Source organism: Halichoerus grypus, chromosome 6, assembly GCF_964656455.1.
Source record: "Halichoerus grypus chromosome 6, mHalGry1.hap1.1, whole genome shotgun sequence".
Taxonomy (NCBI): Eukaryota; Metazoa; Chordata; class Mammalia; order Carnivora; family Phocidae; genus Halichoerus; species Halichoerus grypus.
Window position 1 is genome coordinate 26,017,248 of NC_135717.1, and position 21,017 is coordinate 26,038,264.

General features: G+C 46.6%; 1 protein-coding gene across 6 annotated transcripts in view; it reads right to left on the minus strand.

Annotated features, from left to right (window-relative positions):
• Positions 1-21,017, minus strand: part of VPS35L (VPS35 endosomal protein sorting factor like) — a 114,180-nt gene that overhangs the window by 86,149 nt on the left and 7,014 nt on the right. For 3 of the 6 annotated variants that reach the window (XM_036076018.2, XM_036076019.2, XM_036076017.2), the window contains exons 3-8: positions 19,199-19,354; positions 17,473-17,595; positions 15,053-15,077; positions 12,267-12,343; positions 9,027-9,155; positions 1,733-1,817 (exon numbers count right to left, since the gene is read on the minus strand). In XM_036076018.2, coding sequence (XP_035931911.1) covers positions 1,733-1,817; positions 9,027-9,155; positions 12,267-12,343; positions 15,053-15,077; positions 17,473-17,595; positions 19,199-19,354 — 595 coding nt within the window. Of the gene's footprint in view, positions 1-1,732; positions 1,818-4,877; positions 4,993-5,085; positions 5,269-9,026; positions 9,156-12,266; positions 12,344-12,424; positions 12,564-15,052; positions 15,078-17,472; positions 17,596-19,198; positions 19,355-21,017 lie in introns of those variants that run through there. The other 3 variants (XM_036076022.2, XM_036076024.2, XM_078074761.1) reach the window with 3 other exon arrangements.

Below are 21,017 nucleotides of genomic sequence, written 5' to 3' on the forward strand. Positions count from 1 at the left end.
CTCCCCCAGAGAGCATGCGGCTCATCTCTCCTCTCCTTCAAGCACTTGCTCAAATAGCAACATCTCAGCAGGGCCTCCTATGACCACCTTATCTAAAACCACAGTCTCCTCCACCCCTTACCCTCCTCTGTTTTGTTTTTTCCCTCCACAGTGCTGATCATCATCTAACATACAATTGGGTTTACTTACTTGTTTTGTAAATCCCCTTTTACCAGAACATAAGCCCCCAAAAGTGAGGATTTTTGTCTCTTCTTGCTGATACATCCTTGGCACTCAGTAGAGTGCCCGGGCCACCTGACCCTGATTGGCCATCACTCAGCCAGGCCATCTCTTCTTGGGGTCCAGTTAGCTCCCACCCCCCTTTCTTCTGGCAACATCACCACCTTTCTTCTGTGGGGTGACCCAGGGCTGGATAATCTGCTAATTCATCCCACCAGATACCACAAATGACTCAGAAATTGACTTGTGATCCAACCAGGCCAAAGAGACAGAATTCTGGGACTTTTTGTTGTAGGCTTGGAAGAAAGAAGCTCTTCCCTTGTCCTGGGACTACTGGCAGAAGAACTGATACAAGTGGAGAACACCTTGCAGAGTTTGAGAACGAGGAGACCCCAAAGGCAAGTACCAGAAAATACCAACACACTGTTTGAGTTCCTGAATCCAGAAACTACTCCTGGACTTTTCAACATAAGCCAATAAATACCCGCTTTTCCCAAGATTAGTAGGAGCTGGACCTTTTTTATATCATTTGTTCTAGCTAATACACTCAGACCCCAGTCTCCTGTGAAGCAAATGGGGGTCTCTGCTTGATATTTTGTTTTCCGCCATATTAGATTTTTCTATGGACTTCAGATGAGACTTGCTGGGTTCGGAGTCCGCTGGTCCCTCCTTGGCAAGAAAGCAAATGTCTTTGTTCTGATCTGCTAGGTGTTGGGCTCTCAGAAGATGATTCTGTCTGCTAGTTCTTGGGGAGAACGTTGCCGCTGAACATCATATAGAGTTTAGAGGGCTGCATGGCTTGATGCTCTGGCCACTGATGACCACCAAAGAGCACAAAAGTCTCCTGTGTCTCCAGAGGGGCCCCAGGTTCTTCTCTTCAGTCTAGACCATTCTGCCTGATGGGGGGAGCATGGGACAAGGGGCAGCCGTGACATGGCAGGAAACCTCACAAGAGCGGTCGTAATCAGTCCAGGCAGGAGAGGACTGTGGCTTGGACTACAGTGTTCAGTGAAGACAGATAAAAACGGACAAAGTGGAGGGAGACCCAGGAGACCGAAGAACCTGGTGATGGATTGGACATGGGGCGCAGGGGAGAAGATTCTCACATTTCCAGCTTGGGCACAGGGCACATGGTCCTATCATTCCCTGGGACAGAAACCCACTGCAGGTGCTGGGAAGAGAGGCCAAGTTCGGTTCTGACAAAGTGAGTTCCAGGCACTGTGACATGTCAAGGGACGGGAGCTGGTTTAGACCGGATGTGTGCTCCCCAGCTCCCCCATGCTTCACCTGCTTGCTTCACTAGCCTTTCAGAAGGTTAGAAAACAGGTCATTTAGGATTCTCTAAAAACGGCACCCTTGTTAATGAGCGGGGGCAGGGCGGTCGTTTAGTCTCCCTCATGTTTCACCCAACTACTTAAACCACAACAGAAATTAAAGCAACACTACCACCCAACTTCTGGCAAAAAAAAAAAAAGTATTTCCTAGATTGAAGATGAACAGGACTAGTACTTACCAAATGTATCAAGTATGTCGGTGATAAGGACAAATTTGCTTGGGTAGAACTGAATAACGCTTGTGTCTGAAAGAAGCTTTGAACACTAAAAAAAAAAAAAAGAGAAGAGAAAAGGAAATTCACTGTGTCGTGTCTGACTTCGTTGCAATGCTCCAGGCCTGGAAAATTAATTTCTACAAACAAGCACAGGTGCTTTCCATGTGCCAAGCCCCATGCCAGACACTGGAAACATAATGAGAAGCAAAACCACTGTCCCTTTGACAAGTGTGGGGGGGGGGCAGACTGCTCACTACAGAACCTCTTATAGAAGGACTCCATCACATCCCTCCAAGAAAGCCACAGGACTGAGGACTCTTATCCAGAAGGGTCTTTGCTTATACACTGAACGAGGGTCGGCATCAAAGTCACCAAGAGAGGTCAACGACACCTCTCCCAATGTCCTCACAAATGACTCCAGCTTTGTTCCAAGTGCTTTTCAGCACGGCTTCCTCTGGTTTATCTCAGGATGGTCTTGCTTCTTCAACATTCTTTTCTATGAAATGACCCTGTAAGTACATCTCCAGGGTTTCTTAATTGAGCATCTATTTTTTTTTTTAATTGAAGTATAGTTGACACACAATGTTAGTTTCAGGTGTACAACATAGCATTAGACAACTTTATACGTTATGCTATGCTCACAAGTGTAGCTACCATCTGTCACCATAAAACATTATCACAATAGCACTGACTATATTCCCTATGCTGTACGTTTTATCCCCATAGCATCTATTATTTATCCTCACTTCCAAATTTCCCTCTAAAAGGAAACATGACAAGCTTCAAAGAGCACATGTTTCCCTGCAACTATGATATGCAACACTGGGAACGTTTCACTCAATCCCTACGCCTGTATCGCTCACACCAAAGGGCCACTAACATGTTCGGATCTTTTTTTATTTTTTTGAGAGAGAGAGAGTGACAGTGTGAGCCAGGAGGGGCAGGGGGAGAAGGAGAGAGAGAATCCCAAGCAGGCTCCATGCTCAGCATGGAGCCCAACATGGTGCTCAATCCCAGGACCCTGTGATCATGACCTGAGGTGAAACCATGAGTTGGACGCTCTACCGACTGAGCCACCCAGGCACCCCAACACGTTCAGAACGCTTAATGGAAGACTACAGCCACACAACGTGGCCCTAAACACCCCAGATTAAGTCATCTTTTATGATCAGAAACAAAAAACCTGTTTCTTCTTTGGAGAACAAAACTTAATGCCCTGAAATCTTTATGAATTCAAAAGTCAGCACAAGGAACTAAATAATTTGCCAACTTCTATCATTCCGATGCTTGACCTTTAGATACAAATATGTCACTTAAAAGATAGAAAGAGTTCGTTAATACGCATTTCCAAAGTGCAAAGAATGGAAATAATGTCTGTCATATCAAGACGCAGGCTGATACGGGTTTTCCGTTTGGCATTGTGACCCAATTTCTAAATTGTTAAAATCACATAGTTTCTCCTTAGCATTACAGCCTAAAGGCAAACAACATTTCTGTTTTGTGAAACATCCTCTTACAGCCAAATGTTATGCAGGGGGGTGTGGGGGGCAGAAGGGTGAGGGGAACGTAAGCTGTTAAAACAATGGTGTTGACACCAAACGTGGCATTTGGACGTTCGTAGAAATCCATTTCCGGATGCCTTGCTTTGTGTTCTTCATATGCCCTTTATGTGAGCTCCAACTTCAACAACTGCCCCATGAGATTTCAGGGCTTGGAAAAAGCAAACAACTCTGAATCCTAGAGACTGTTTACAATACACAGCCCTTGGTTCCTAGGGATGTGACGTCTCCTGAGTTCCTACCCAGAGCCCCTCAGAGAGGAGTTACTGCCCAGTGGTGAGATGAGAAGACAGAATTCAAACAGAAGATTTCAAATTAAACACAGCTGGGGCTTCCCAACATCTGTGTACTGATTTTTCTCCCAAGCTGGTATCACGGAACATACATTTTACACAAGAGAACAGGAAGTGGAATTTTTTTTTTTAGGTCCACAGTTAAAGTCGTAATCAGGTCCTAAAATGAAGTTCCCCTTTAAATCACTATTTTGAAGATGCCAGATTTTTAAAGCCTTGGTGCAGTTTCCTAAATAAAAATCAGGCTTCCTAGGGTGTGTGTTAAAATTACAGATTCTCGGGGCACCTGGGTGGCTCAGTCGGTTAAGTGTCCGACTCTTGATCTCAGGGTTGTGAGCTGGAGCCTTGTGCTGGGCTCCACGCTGGGCACAGAACCTACCATAAAAAAAAAAGATTCCCTGGCTCCACGCCAAACCTACTGGTGAAAACCTCCAGCTGAGGTGCCAGGGAATCAGTATTTTTGACAAGGACTCCAGATCACAGAGGCACTGGAACCCAGGACACACTGGGTCCGTGATATCCACAATCCTCAGCGTACTCCAAACGGACTGAGCATCCCACAGCCCATGTGTTCTCAGCTCTGGAATCGTCTGGGGAGCTTTTAAAAATAACGGCACCTGGGTCCCACTCCCAGAGATTCTGAGCAAGCTGGTCTGGGGTGCAGCTCAGACTCAGGACATTTTTAAAGCTCCCAAGGGATTCTGATGTGCAGCCCAGGTGGAGAAGCACCGTGGCAGACACTTCCTGAATGGCTGACTGATAAATTACTCTGCCTGAAATACTTGCTATGGAACTGATTAGCACTGCTGGAAAAATACTAAAAGGGTGTTTTTCATTTTTTCCAATTAGCAACATTCTACAAGGACACTAGGCAGTTTCTAGAATTCAACATATATATACATATAAGTATTGAATATATATATATATTTATATACATACACATATATTAAATAGCCAAAACAAAAGGATACAGTAAAACATAACCTAAAGCCACAAACCAAGAAAGGAAGATGGATCAAAAGAAGCAAGCAAGCAGACTAATCAGAAGACAATTACTACCAAGGATACATGGAAAAAAATCTTAAAAATAAGAAAAATACAAACACCATTAACAGAAAAAATGAGCAAGAAGCATCAACCAAAGCCACTTTACAAAGAAGGAAACCCCAGCGGCCAATAAACATGTGAAAAGAGGCTCAATCTTATTATAATCAGAGAATTGCAAATTAAAACCACGATACAATATGATTTTATTACCTCCTAAATTGGAAAAATGATAAACAGAAAGTCCGCTCATACCAAATGTTGTGAGGCCGCTCAACAGCACAGACTCACACAGCCCGACTGCTGCTAGGAGTGCGCAGGGGCACAGCTGCGAGGGAAAGCAATCTGGCATTGCCCGGTCAAGCTCAAGAGGCACATGCCTAGCACCCGAGCAATTCCACTCTCAGCTATGGGTCCTCACCTCCAGAGAGGCCAGCAGACTCGTCCAGGAGTGATCTCGGCAACATCGTTCATAACAAAGAAGAAAAAAGGAAAAACCAGATGCCCATCAACAGAAAGAATGATGCATATTTTATGCATCAGGAGACTCACTACTGTTAAGATGGCAAATCTCTCTAACTGACCTACAAAGTCAACACAATCCCCATCAAAATCCCAGTTTGGGGGCGGGGGATGAGGACAGGGCAGGTAGAAATAGGCAGATACTAAAAATCACAAAGAATTGCAAAGGACCCAGGATAGCCAAAATAATTTTGTGGGACAAAAAAAAAAAAAAGAACCGAGTTAAAAGACTTACACTAACCAGTTTCAAAATTTACCATAGGGGCACCTTTGGCACAGTCGGTTAAGCATCTAATTCTTGGTTTTGGCTCAGGTCCTGATCTCAGGGTCATGAGATTGAGCCTCGTGTCAGGCTCTCTGCTCAGCTTTTTTTTTTTTTTAAAGATTTTATTTATGTATTTGACAGAGAGAAAGAGCACACAAGCAGGCAAAAGGAGAGGGAGAAGCAGGCTCCCCGTGGAGCAGGAAGCCTGACGCGGGGCTCAATCCCAGGACCCCAGGATCATAACCTGAGCTGAAGGCAGACGCTTCACCGACTAAGCCACCCAGGTGCCCCAGCACAGAGTCTTCTTAAGATTCTCTCTCTCCCTTTTCCTTTACCCCTCCCCACTGCACTTGCACACTCATGCACGCGTAATGTGCACTCTCTCTGAAGTAAAATAAATCTTAAAAAAATTTCCATAAAAATATGGTAATCAAGACAGTGTGGTACTAACATGAGGACAGACTTACACAGATATTATGGAATTGACTTAAGAGTCCAGAAATAAACCCCTACATTTATGGTCAGGTAACTTTAAAAAAGGTGCCAAAATAATTCAATAGGGAAAAGACAGCCTTTCAACAAATATTGCTAAAACAACCAGATATCCACATGCGAAACAAATAAATCTAGACCCTTAGACTAGACACAAAAATCACTTCAAAATGGACCATAAACCTAGATGTACGAGCTAAAATTATAAAACTTCTAGAAGAGGGGCACCTGGCTGGCTCAGTCAGTAGAGCATGTGACTCTCGATCTTGGGATTAGGAGTTTGAGCCCCACAATGGGTGTAGAGATTACTTAAAAATAAAATCCTAAAAAAAAAAAGTTTCTAGAAGGAAACAAAGGACAAAATTCTCATGAGCTTGGGTTAGGTTAAGAGTTATTAGCTACCACTCCAAAATCATGAGCCAAAAGAGATAGTTGATAGATCGAATTTCGCTAAAACTAAAAACTCCTCCACTCCAAAAGACACTATTATGAAAATGAAGACAAGCCACAGACTAGGAGACCATCCTTGTAGATCAGATACTTGATAAGGAACTTGCATTGAGCATAAAGAATTGTCAAAACATAACAAGAGGGGCACCTGGGTGGCTCAGTGGGTTAAGCGACTGCCTTCGGCTCAGGTCATGATCCTGGAGTCCCTGGATTGAGTCCCGCATCAGGCTCCCTGCTCAGCAGGGAGTCTGCCTCTCCCTCTGACCCTCCTCCCTCTCATGCTCTCTATCATTCTCTCTCTCTCTCTCAAAAAATAAAAATCTTTAAAAAAAAAAAAAGTAACAAGAACATAATGTGATTTTTTAAAATGGGCAAGTCGTATTAAATCTTTCACTAACAAAGATATAAAAATGGCCAATGAGCATATGAAAAGAAGCTTGACCTTATCGGTTGCCAGGGATTGCAAATTAAAACCACCTATGAGATACCGCTTCAAATCCGCTAGGGTGACTGTAATCGAAGTGACAGACAGTAACGCGAGCGTCGGAAAACAGAGGAACTGGAACCCTCACACCCGGCTGGTGGGGATGCAAACGCAAAATGCTGTGGCCATTTCTCAAAAAGTTACACATTCCCTTATCATGGGACTCAGCAATTCTACTCCTAGGAATCTACCCGAGAGAACGAAAGCCCGTGTCCACATGAAGACTCGTACACAAATGTTCATGGCGGCATCGTTCATTACTAGCCAGAGTGTAAATGACCTCGGTGTCCATCATCAACTTGTTAATGGATGAGTAAGATGTGGTTCTCCATTCAATGGCATACTACTCAGCAGTAAAAAGATACAAAGTACTGATACTGCAACATGGACAAACCTCAAACACATTATGCCAAGTGAAAGAATCCAGAGGCAAAAGATTACACGTTGAATGATCCCTATGAAATGTCCAGGAAAGGCGAATTTATAGTCAGAAAGCAGATCAGTGGTTTCCTGGGGCTGGAAGTGTCAGGGTCTGACTGCAAACAGGCTTGAGGGAATTTGGGGGAAGGGGTAAGAACATGCTCTACAGGCACCTGGCGGTCGTTAAGCGTCTGCCTTCGGCTCACGTCATGATCCCAGGGTGGTGGGATCGAGCCCTGCATCTGGCTCCCTGCTCCGCAGGAAGCCTACTTCTCCCTCTCCCCCTACTTGCGTTCCCTCTCTCGCTGTGTCTCTCTCTGTCAAATAAATAAATAAAATCTTAAAAGGAACATGCTCTAAAACTGAATTGGATAATAAAGTAACTTACTAAAAAATCACTGAAATACATTTCAATAAATCCACCACACAACAGAATACCTTACTGCAGAGCAAATAAAGTGAACTGTGCTCATTTCTCCGTACTCTGCCCCCCCCCTTGATTCTCTTTTTTGGTTAAAGAAGCAGCCTTTAAAGTATCGAAAGTAAAATAGTTACTATTAACCAGATGTGAAGTTAATGAAACACTTCCACGGTTTTTTTCTTTGAGAAGACACGAATCAAATCTCCAGATGTAAAAGCTCTCGGACATCAAGTTCTCTACACTCCAGTCCTTTATGGGGAGATGTTGCCAATAAAAATACTTTGAAGAAGCGCTTGTTAGTTTAATATTTTCTTACTTGAGCCTCTCAGTAAGCAACCCCATCACGTGTATCCAGGATGAGAGGACTCTTCTTCAGGAGTATTTACTTTGTAAACTAACAACAGTGATTGAAGGGAAATGAATTCAGGTTTGCCTCTGCCATAAAACACCAAAAAAAAAAAAGCACCTGCTATACGAAGTGTCATCTTAAAAGACTTCAACTACCCAGTGTCAAGACTGCCAGACTCTATCCCTCTCTCCAAATCAACAGGTGAGAAAACAAATGTCACATTGCCATGACATTGAACAAGAACAGGACTATATTTCTGAACTAAAATGCTGTTCAGAAATTCTTTGTGAACTCTGCTCTGAAAATCATAATGCACACGAGTCCTTTTACAGTGTACTTCTGAGCACGTTTTGCCAAAAGACAATGACCTGAAGGGTCAAGAAACTGAATAAGTTCTTTTCCTTACAGAACTTGATCTTGTGATCCAAGAGCTGTCATGGATCAACAAATTCGTCAACAAAGGATTCAACAAATGTACCTCGTCTAACACTATCAACATGTTTTGTCACATAATTACGCAGAATATGAGCCAAAAATGCACATACCAGGGACACACAACCATAAGTCCCCAAAATACAAAGGAAATCTGATCAAGGAACCCAAGACAGTTGGTCAATCTTTAGTTTGTACAAACCATAAATGTGTCAGTGGATGTATCAGGGCCAACAAACTGCACATTCCAGGGGAAATCATTAATTCTGTAATCCAAGCTGAAGGTCCTGGAATTGTGCAGTATACAACCTGTGCAGCTGTACATGGTGGCCCTGGGATTAGGTATCTCATAAAAACACAGATTCATCATCAGGGCCTTTCAAAGGAAGTATGTGAAAATGGAACAGATGCAAAAAAGTAGGGTAAGACCCTGAAGGCAGGCCTATGAAAAACCTTAATTACCTATAAAGGAGTTTTACATAGGAAATTCTGGGGAAAGGAAAAAAAAAAAAATCACTAGACCTGACCTGGATGACTATTTTTAGAGCCTTCACTTTCTGGTCCGAGGCCCAGGCGTCCTTCAGTGACTGGTTGAGCTCCTCGATGCGGTTCACATAATCCTGTTGAGTCAAATTCAACAGTTCCTTTTGGGATCCCTATGGGCAGAAAGTAGGAAGGTATAAGCACAAAAAGAAAAACAACATTTGGCCACCACCCTGTGAACAATACTGAGTATTGGCTGAGCTTCAGTCTCTAAGTTTTTCTCATACTCCCAACCACAACTGATAGTTTCGTCTTGTGACTGAAGAGGTTCTTTGAGTTTTCTGCAAAAACAAGCAGAGCGCAGGCACTCAGACTGACCTTGGAGCAAGTCAGACCTAAGTCAGCCCTCAGCTCAATGATTCAGATAATCATTGGGAACCACTGTGTGCCAAGCAGGGGACACCAGATGCCCGAGACACAAAGATGAGCAAAAAGACATTATTTCTGCACTAACGGAGTTTCATATACAGAAGATGAGATAGGTATTAATATAAACAGAGATAAATGCTCCAGAGGAAACAATTCTATGAAAACCTACATCATAGTTCACTGAATCTGAGGTGCCCATTCTAGGAAGCACAATTCTTTGTGTACCACTAAGTTAGAAAAAAAAAATGCCAACCACAGACATGCACTAATTGAGAGACGCAGCCCAATTTCAGGGATATTCAAATGTGGGGGGAAAGGTTTATCTCAGAATGGAAGAAATACAGTAACGAAGGAACGGACTCTAGACTCGTGGTCGAGAATGGTTTCCTGAGGCGCCTGGGTGGCTCAGTCGGTTAAGTATCTGCCTTCAGCTCCGGTCATGATCTCAGAGTCCTGGGATTGAGCCCCGAGTCGGGCTCCCTGCTCAGCGGAGAGCCTGCTTCTCCCTCTCCCTCTGCAGCTCCCCCTGCTTGTGCTGTCGCTCTCTGTCAAATAAATAAAATCTTAAAAAAAAAAAAAAAAAAGAATCATTTCCTGGAGGAAGGGATGCTTGAGCCAAACACTCAGGGGTGTGCAGGTATTACTGGACAATGGTGAAAGTGGGTGGTGGGGGCTGTTAACTAGATCGTGGGGAGTGCCTTCAGGACAGAGAGCCGACCACAACAAAAAGCTGTGGCAGAAGGAAAGCAAGATCATCACAGGGATGAAATAAACTATGAATGTAAAGATTTAGCAGAGCCTTTGGCACATGGTACCTGCTCATTAATCCTTGGCTCTTGTTAAGTGCTATTTATTTACAAAGCTCACAGGAGTGAGAGTCCTATTAACCCACACGAGACCATGAACTAAATCTTTTTTCTATCAATGTTCCCTGGAATCCAAAGCAAAGAACTCTTTACTAAAGAAATACAAGCAGAAGGTTCAGAAAATTTGGACTGATCCCAACAGATCCCTGAACTGCCCTCCTTGTCCCTTTGCAGTAGGAAGAGCCACGTGACTAATTTGGGCCAACGGGCTGTGAGCACAGTGGCACGTGTACCTTCTGGGCTGAGGCGGTGAGAAGTAACCCTTTTTCAGCTCTGCAGTGATGACCCTGGAAGCCATCTGTTGAGATGGCAGCATCTCAAGATGGTGGTGTGTCTGTCACCTTCACCGGATGAGTAATGTGATGAAGAAATAAACTTGTGTTACGATCTAGGAGGTTCATTTGTTAGCACAGTACAACCCAGCCTTGCCCTGACTAATAAGCGATGTTTGCCTGGAAGCCAGGGGGCAGCCATCTGCTGCTTAGAGCAGGGAGCAGCAAGAAAATCAATCTTGGTGGTGGTGGGGGGGACAACAAGTATAGAGTCAGTGACAGGATGCTACAGAGAACCGAGAAAGGCAGAGGGTGGCTGGCTAGGTGTCTGGGTGATTCTGTAACTCCTGGTTCCAGGCCACCATGCCCTTGGGCTCAGGTAGTGGCCTTGTATCCTTCAACAGAGGCCCCATTTGCAACTGAAGCCAGCTCAGGTGACACCTGGATTGAAGAGCTTCGATGCAAATGCTCAGCAATTTCTCTCCTGCTAGCCAAGGTTGGCTGAGGACATGCAGACCGAGGCTCCCGGGCACCCTAATTCAAAACGTGTCCTTTCTGAATTGGGAAATAAGAGGGTGAGCGAATAGACTTTGCTGAGCACCCAAAAGCTCTCGTCTCGGAGCTGGAAGGACCCTGAACTGAGGGGCAAGATGCAGGACAGAGCGATGGCACCTGCCATCACAAGGCCCTTTGTGGATTTCAAAGCATTACCATTGGGTCCACACAACTATACTCTTTATGCCCATGTTCTAGTTAGGGATGTAGATATAGGAAAAGGGAACACCCAAGGGCACTCTGCTCATCGGCAGTTGAGCTAGGTAAGGCCTCCAGACTCAGGTTAAGCCGGTGCTGACAGCAACTAACAACAGCACACAGCACGCACTGGGTGTTGGTCCAAGCACTTCATATGCATTAACTTATTTCATTCCTCAAACAACCCAAAGAGGCAAGTACGATGCAGCATCCCCCATTTTACAGATAAGCAAACTGAGGCACAGAGCTGTTAAGCCCCTTGCCCCAAATCCTGGAATTGCCAAACGGTAGAGCCGAGATTCAAACTCAGGCAGTCTGGCTCCCGAGTCTCTTACTCAGGACGCTAGGTGGCCTCTCTAAATGACATCCCAGGAGACGCAAACTCCCCTGCCTCCAGGGGCCAGGCCTGTAGTGTTCATAAGAGAATCGGGACAGGAAGGACTGTATAACCTGGACGGCGCATGCCCTGGTTAAATGCAGGAATGTGGACCCTCAGTTATCAGGTGGTATTAAAAACAAAAACAAAAAACTAGATTTACATGTGAAATTCATCAAGTCTTAAGAGTTTGCAAATGAGTCGTGTTCTCTAAAAGCAGGTTTTCTGAAAGATTCGTGAGCCACAGCAAGTCAGCAGAGGCCTCTGCACCAGGTATGATCTTTTTCCTGTGCAAGGCGCTTCCCAGGGAGGTGGCTCCAGCTGGCTTTTCCAGTTAGACCCTGTCCCCACACGACCTGGGTCTGCTCAGGCATCACAGCAACAAGACGCCTTCAGAAAACCAGCCCAAGGCAGTTCCTGCACGCTCAGCCAACTGCACCGTTGGCCATTTCCCCTGGATCGGCTGGTGCCTCGGGAGGAACGAGCACAATGCACGGCTTGGGAATTACCACCAAAACGCATCTCACTTGGCAGGAGAAATAAAAGCGCCGATCCTCCCTGTGCTCGGCCAACAACTTGCTCACTCACCTCCTCAAAGTCATCCAGCTCCTCTAGCCTGGTCCGAACCTTCTCCGACATGGCGGATGTGGCGGTCCCCGCTTTGCCTAAACAGAATGGATTCATGTCACAGAGGTGGCTTTCTCCGTCCCCAACACCCCCAAGGGAAGGCATCTCTCACTCTCCACCTCAATGTGAATAAGGGGGCCAGGGAACAACTTCATTACAGACAACTCTGAGAGTTTGAAAACCACGTCCTCATATAACCAAAGTTCCACTGCAAACATTTTCGCTCAGAAACTGCCCCCAGAGCTCAGCGGGCCAGCCTCAAAATGGTTCCACACTCCATTCGGTATTTATAAACTTTTCACTGAATCATTTGTTTTCTAAAGAAAGGCAGACCAGGGAAGGACGCCAAAAATCCATCATGCCATTGTCTTCCACCAACAAAAGGCCCTCTCAGGCTTGGCCTCAGTGCGGGACTGTCACACTCTGATACCCACTCTTCAGGCAAACAGGGCTAGCCACGCCTCCTACCATCACCTGTCGGCCGATTCTTGCCATCCCATCCACGGGCTGGCGGGACAGAGACCAAGGGACGCCCTCCGGCCGTGGCCCAGCCGCAGGGTGAGGCTGTCTGTCCAGCTGGCTCTCCAGCACTCCTCATCTCAGAAATCTTTCCCCATCTGCAAGGGGCTTCTGTTCTAGATCTGACGTCCCCCTGCTCCTGCCCCCCAAACTCATTCTCAGGATCAGAAGTTCATTCTTGGGAGGCACTGGCGACTTCGGTCTGGTGTTAGCTCAGAGATTTGTTTGGGATCAGGCTGAGAGCACGGTGCAGTTATTTAATTACTAACAAATGACTCCTTAAGTTTCCAAATAATGTTTGTTTTTGTTTTTCTTTTTACTTCGTTTCTATTGTTCCCTTCAATTTGAAATATAATACGTAAAGTGCACACATGTACATTTTAACGGATAATTATAAAACCTTGTGACCACCACCGAGCCCAGATACGGTCTTGCTTCCTGTTCACCATTATCTTTAGTTGATGAAATTTACCTGTGTTGTTACACAGAACTGTTTCCCTGCTGTTTACTATTTTCCACTATGTGAATACACCACAATGTATTTCTTATTCTACTGTTGACGGATGTTTGCGTTGTTTCCTGTTTGGGGCTACCATGAACAATGCTGCTGTGAACATTTCTATGTCCCTGGTTCATAGACACACATTTCTTCAGGGCAGCGCCTTCTCAGACTTTTACAGGAATCACTTACAGATGAGTTAGCATGCAACTCGGATTTTCAGTAGGCCTGGCAGGGCCTGAGACTCTGCCTTTCTAATGACTCCTAGGTGATGTCAACGCTACTGGCCCTTGGACCACACTTTAAGAAAAACATGAACTTGGGTAGAGGTGGAAAACGCTTTCTGTAAAGGGCCAGATATAAATATTTTAGGTTTTGTGAGTTATATAGTCTCTGTCACAGGTACTCAACTCTGCCATTCCAGCCCCAAAGCAGCTACAGACAATATGTAAACAACCTGGCATGGCTGTGTTCCAATAAAACTTTATTTACAAGCTTAAACAGAGGGCCAGATCTGGCCTGCAGGAGGCCGTTTGCCAATTTCTGATCTAGAGCATATCCTAATAGAACTGCTGGGTCAAAAGGGTTGGCCCAACTTCAATTTTAATAGATAACCACAGAAGTGCTTTACACAGTGGTTTTATCACTTTACACTCCCACTGGCAGCACGAGAGTGCCCGCTCCTATACGTTCTCGCCAGCAAGTCATCTCGTCAATCTTTCTTTCCAAACTGGTAGATATGCAACAGTCGGATTTATTTTTTCATGGATTGGGGTCAAAGTTACGGCCCTAACAAATGTGCTCCCACTCTCATTTCTGAAGTGTTGCTCCCACCGGCAGAGAACGAGGGAGAGTTGCAACTGCCGTACTAATGATCTGCACCCAAACCTCAGCTGTGCTCACCCGCAGCCCAGTGGCACAAGCTGTGTCAGGTGCCTTAGAATCACCTGCGAGCTCCAAAAAAGCACTCTGCAGGGGTGTCCTGGTGGCACAATCGGTTAAGCATCCAATTCTTGGTTCTGGCTCAGGTTGTGATCGCAGGATGGTGACAATGAGCCCCGCATTGGGCTCCGCACTCAGCATGGAGTCCGCTTAGGACTCTCTTTCCCTCTCCCTCTGCCCCTCCCCACCCCCGCACTCTCTCAAATAAACAAATAAATAAAAAGCAATACCCGGGTCCCACTCCTCAAGGTAAATTCAACAAGTGGAGTGGGGCCCCGTGGTGTGTGTTTGTACGAAAGTTGCTCAGGTGAGCCCGCTGCACAGCTAGTTTGAGGTGCGCTGGTCCAGAGCTTCTGACCATGTGTCCTGGCAGAAGAAACTGAGGACCGCAGTGTTCACGGACCAGTCGTCAATAAGACCGCGACTCTTGTCCCCAGCGTATCTGCCTTCTCACAAGGGGTGGGTAAAGACTTAAGGCAAAGTAATGGATCTCTAAAAAGGAGAATTTTAACTACTCTCCAGCTAGTGAGGAGATTACTACCACTGTGTAACTAAAATCAGACAGTGAGCTAATGTTTTACTCTTAGAAACTCCTTTGGTCTTTTTTCCCCCACTAATCACATAAATATGTATTTCAATTCTACTAAGTCTGTACATAATCTAGGAAAGAACAGCTTTAATGGAATTAAACACCAGACCAGATACCACAAACTTTTTTCCTTTGTGAAATTATCTAAAGGTTATGGGAGAATTCCCCATTGAGACAGTAACAACAACAAAAACTCACCTTTTTCAGATCCCATAAACAGATTCTGCAGAGGCAAAAATAATTTGTTAATATTTTTAAAAACTGACTAGTTTTTGCAACAACAACAAAAACTTGTAAGATACTTACTCAAGTAGCATGAAGACAACATGACCCATCATTTTCCAACAAAGCTACTTACTTATCCAAATGAAAAACCGAACTATTTAATCAAAGGCAGAAAACACAGCTCACTAGAAACTACGGCAGGTTCAAATTTCTACACAATTTAGGATGCTCAAAGTGAGCCAACAAATAGCAAAAATGTTCAGGGCACCACGTCACAGGGTTGCCTTTACATTCCTCTCAATCAGGGTTTCACAGCCTTGGCGCTACTGATATTAGAGGCTGGAAAATCCTGTTGTGTGGGGGCGGCCCCGTGCACTGGAAGATGTTTAGCAGTGTCCCTGGTCTCTACCCACTAGATGCCAGTCACATCCCCACAGCTGTGACAACCAAAAATGCCTCCAGACATTGCCAGGTGTCCCCGGCAGGTAAAATTACTCCTGCTTGAAAAATCACGCTCTGAAGTAAGTCAATGCATTCAGAAAATCAGAACAAAACGACTAGTCCAGCAATTCTGCCTGCACCCCCCTCACCCAGCTCGAGCCCTGAGAGGAAGCCAGGAGGGGAGGGATCCGGGCAGAGCCTTCCCATTGCCCACCGGGTCCACCCCTCCTCCCTACTCTAGCCCCAATTTTTTTTTTTTTTTAAAGGTTTTATTCATTTATTTGACAGAGAGAGACACAGTGAGAGAGGGAACACAAGTGGGGAAGAGGGAGAAGCAGGCTTCCCGCTGAGTAGGGAGCCCGATGCGGGGCTCAATCCCAGGACCCTGGGATCATGACCTGAGCTGAAGGCAGACGCTTAAAGACTGAGCCACCCAGGCGCCCCTCCAGCCCCAATTTCTGACGGGCACGCTGGTCACCACTTCCCAGCTTCCCTTCCACCTGTGTCTGGTCCGTGACGACCTTCAAGACAAATGTGACTGGGTGTGTGGAGGGGGGACTCTGGGAGGGGTCCTCAAATAAGCAAGTGTGCATCCTACTTTCCCCTTTCCTCCTTCCAACAACTCAGATATGAGGGGACACTGGACAGGGCAGGACAGAAAGAGCTGCTGTTCTAGCCCTGGACCACCCACCTCTGAGCTGCTTTTCAGGGTCAAGAGAGAAACGTCACCCCTGTATTACGTCACTAGTGAGGGCTTTGGTTATAAGCTCCTGAACCTCGTCCTCAGTAACCCGGGCATTCCCCTGCTTTCCCTGGCCGATCTCAGGTCTCAGCTCGGAGCCAACGACTCTGCCTTGTGGACACCCAAACAGTGAACTTCCAGTTCTGGAAGAAAACCTGAGCCACAGCAAGAAGTACACCTTCTTGGGGGGGGGGGGGGGTGGGCAGCGGGCTCCTCACATCCTAACTCAGACCTCCCCAGAGACAGGGCTCCAATGTTCCAGTTCTTCCCCCGAACTGTGCCAGAGCCCTGATTCTTAACACATTTTTTAGAAACCAATGAGCACATTTTTCTCCCAACTAACGCTGACACAATGAGGGAAATGTACGGAGCCCAGGAGTTGGGGAAACATTAACTGTGATGTTGTGATTTGTAAGAAGTCCTGTTCCTGGCACAGAAGCTCCTACTACCCTTGAAATTTCCTAAGGGATGAGAGTGGTAAAGGTGTCTTCTGTTAACTGACTTTTGGACCCACCTAAGGATGGGGACTGGTGTCCAAGGGAAGCAAAATTAGAACTTTCAGTCCCAGGCCCTGACCTCCAGGGAAGGGAGAAGGACTGGAGAGTGAATCAATCACCAATGGCCAATGATTTAATCAATCGTGTCAATGCAATGAAACCTCCATAAAAACCCAAAAGGACTGGGCTCAGAGAGTTTCCAGGTTGGTGAACAGAATGCACCCACATGCCACCATGCAGGACCCCCAACTCCACGGGGAAAGAGGTTGTTTGGAACCTCACTCTAGGTCTCTCTTCCAGTGGACGCTAATTCGGGGCCTTCAATATCCTTGTAATCTAGTGAGTGAACCGGTTTCCTGAGTGCTGTGAGCCACCTCAGCGCAAATTAGCTGAACCCAAGGTGAGGGTGGTGGGAATCTGACGCACAGCCAGATAGCCAGAAGCACAGCAGACGACCTGGACTCGTGACCCGAGGGTGAAGTGGGAGAGAGTGTTGAGGGACCAGGTCCCTATCCCATGGGAAGTGACACGATCTCCGGGTATCTCTCTGTGTCAGAACGGAGTTGAGCTGCAGGACACCCAGCAGGCATCAGAGAATTGCTTGGTGTGAAGGAAAATCCTACACACGCACTTGGGCGCAGAATCAGAGTGACAAAAAGCAATTACTACAAAGTCCGAAGTGGGCCCTGGGGGAAGAGCGTACTGGTACTCACGATGGAGAGCTTTTCTGTGGTGGTGTACCGGGCAAGGATTTCTCCTCGTTTGTTGGCCCAGGGCTCGAAGTCGGATCCTACGATGGAGTTCTCGTCTCTGTCTCGTCTCTTTCTAGAGCTGTCCTAAGGAAAGGCAAGACGAGCTCTCAGCCACAGTACTATTTTAGTCTTTAAAAACAAAGTATAAGAAAACAAGGTGACTACAGTTGATAGCAAGTTATTGTAAAACTGAAATTTGCTAGGAGAGTAAAACTTAAATGTTCTCACCAAATTAAAAAAAAAAAAAGTAAATATGTGAGGTGATGGATTTATTAACTAACTTGATGGGGGAAGTGCTTTCACAATGTACACAAATAGCAAATATTCGGGGCACCCCGGTGGCTCGGACCATTACGCGGCCAACCCTTGGCTCAAGTCATGAACTCATGGCGGTTGTGGGATCGAGCCCCGAGACAGGCTCCATGCTCAATGGGAAGCCTGCCTCTCTCTCTCCCTCTGCCTGCTGCTCTGCCTACTTGTGCTATCTCTCTGTCAAATAAATAAAATCTTTAAAAAAATAAAAACAAAAACAAAATGAAATTAAACAAATGTAAAAAAAGACAAATAGCAAAATCATGTTCATATTTTAAATGTCTAACAATTTCACCAATTATATCTCAAAGCTAAAGGGAAAAAAAAATATAAGCAGAAGGCAGACAGATAGTCCCTCATTGCAGAATAAAACAGATCTAAAAGGTTTACTAGGTAAAATACTTTTCCGGCCAGTTCACCACAAATAGCCAACAGACAGATCAAAAGACACTCAAACACGTTAAGAATCAAGGGAAGGCAAAGGGCAAGCGGTCATTTTTCAACCACCAAAATGGCAGAGTTCAAGTGCCGAGAACATCCCAGGTGGCAAAGCTGCCGGCGGTGCTCGAACACGGTGAGGCCCTCTTGGAGAGTGACGTGGCAGGAGCCCTCAAAACCTTAAACACACACTGCCGTAGCCCGGGACTGAACTTCTAAGAAGTTATCCTGCAGGGACGCCTGATGCTCAGTCGGTGGAGCATGCGACGTTTGATCTCAGGGTTGTGAGTTTGCGTCCTATGTTGGGTGTAGAGATTGCTTAAACAGAAAGTCTTTAAAAAAAAAAAAAAAAAAAAAAGGATGGGCACCTGGGTGGCTCAGTTGGTTAAGCGTCTGCCTTCCGCCCAGGTCATGGTCCCAGGGTGCTGGGATCGAGCCCCACATTGGGCTCCCTGCTCAGCGGGCAGTCTGTTTCTCCCTCTCCCTCTGCTGCTCCCCCTGCTTGTGTGTGCTCATGAGCTCCCTCTCTCTCAAATAAATAAAATCTTTAAAAAGAAAAGGAAATACAAAGTGACAGAAGAGACACTGAAAACACTAATCACTGAGGACCTCAAAGGTGGCCAACAGGACACAGGCTTCGTTGGCAGTTTAACTCTCTTACGTGAAAAATCAGTGATTTACTTACGTAATTACCTAAGAATAAATAAATAAATAAAGGAATTATAAAGGGTGAAATTAAAACCAAAAATGAATTTTGAAATGCCTTCATAAAGAAAGGAGGGGCGGCCTCCATAAGCCAGAACCTGTGGGCGCCTGGATCAGCTGAACGGTACAAACATGACGCCCCCCGCTGCGTGACCTGTGCAGAATGAAAGCAAAAAAGATGAAAAGCCGCCACCGCCGCCCCCGCAGGACCGACCACCAGCGGCCACGTTACCGTGGCTGCGGGGTCCGCCGTGGCCGCGAACATGGAGAGGGGGTCGGTCCCGTCCAGCACGCTGCTCAGCGGGTCCAGCACGGAGCTGGAGGACGAGGAGGACGTGGAAGAAGTGCTACCTTTCCGGCTCACTTTCTTGGTCTTCGACTCCATGACCTGTGGGGAAAACCCGAGAGGTCAAGTGGAAGTTTCCCAAGACTTTTCCCAGAGATACACTCACATGGGTTTTCGCTCATTCCCTTCACTGAAGTGACCACCACTTGGGGCAGGGCCGCTTACTGGCATTCTGTAGAATCCCGGCTACAGAGGAAGGGAAGGCGCGGAGTAGGGGTAAGTCAGAGACTGGGCCATTAGGACCCAGGAAGTGAGCTCTAACCGCACCCGTCGGGCCCTCTTACTCAAAGTGTGTCCCTGGACAAGCAGCATCCATGTCACCAGGAAGCTGCTCAAGAACGTGGGCACTTGGGGCACCTGGGTGGCTCAGTCGTTAAGTGTCTGCCTTCGGCTCAGGTCATGATCCCAGGGTCCTGGGATCGAGCCCCACATCTGGCTCCCTGCTCAGCCGGGAGCTTGCTTCTCCCTCTCCCACTCCCCCTGCTTGTATTCTCTCTCTCGCTGTGTCTCTCTCTGTCAAATAAATAAATAAAATCTTTAAAAAAAAAAAAGAACGTGGGCACTCAAGCTCCCCCTGGGATCTACGGCATCAGAGCCCGCATCTTCACAAGGCTGTCAGGTCATTCACGAGGTGCCACGGGTCTAGGGAGGGTCGTGAACCAGGGCACGCAAGATCCCAGGCTTATCCCGCTCTGAAGATGGTCTCAGGAGTGCTGCCGAGCTGGGTCATCACCGCCAAGCAGTGGATGCCCCGCCTTCCTTTTCAGAGAACTTCCTGATGCCACGTGCTGGTGAGTTCTGCGGGGCGGGGCAGGGTGTTGGGGTGTAAAGCCATGTCTTTGGTCCACTGGCCTCCAACTCCCCCCAGCTTCAGATGACCAGACTGGGGGTGAACTCTTGAGCCAAGAGGATCCAACCAGAGTCTCTCTGCCTAAAATTTAGGACCAAATCCAGAAGGGCTAGTTGCCCTCCACTCTCCTCTTGAAATGAGGAAGCTATGAAAACCCAGGGGCCAGAGGTGGAGGGACAGTAACGGACACTTTGGGAAGGTATCCACAGGGAGGCAGAGGAAACCCGTCTTGAGAGAGAGAGAGAGAATGACGGAGAGGGTTGGATAAAAGAGAGCCTGACGGGCCTTTGACCCTGGTTCTGGAAAAGGGGGCTCTAGTCCTTGGAGTGTCTGTCATTCACAAGCCTCTCAGTCATACCTGAGTTTATGCTAATGAGATGCCACAGCGTGGCGGCTGGTCATGAGAAGGACCAAGCCTGTGAGCACAGCCAGGTGATATCAGCCTGACCTCAGGGTTCAATCACGTGGCCAAGGAATCACTCCGCCACGCCCACGTAATAAAATCCCCAATACAAAGTGTGGACACACCAAAGCTCAGTGAGCTTCCTGGTTGGTGGACACATGATGTGTCCAAAGGCTGAGGGCACAGAGCTCTCTGTGGTCCCGAACCTTCCCAGACCTCACCCTAAGTGTCTCTCAGCTGGCTGCTCCTCATCCATATCCTTTATATAAAACTGTAAGGACAGTACTTTTCTGAGTTCTGTGAGTTGTTCTAGCCCATTATCAAGACTGAGGGAGGGCGCCTGGGTGGCTCAGTTGGTTAAGCGACTGCCTTCGGCTCAGGTCATGGTCCTGGAGTCCCGGGATCGAGTCCCACATCAGGCTCCCTGCTCGGCGGGGAGTCTGCTTCTCCCT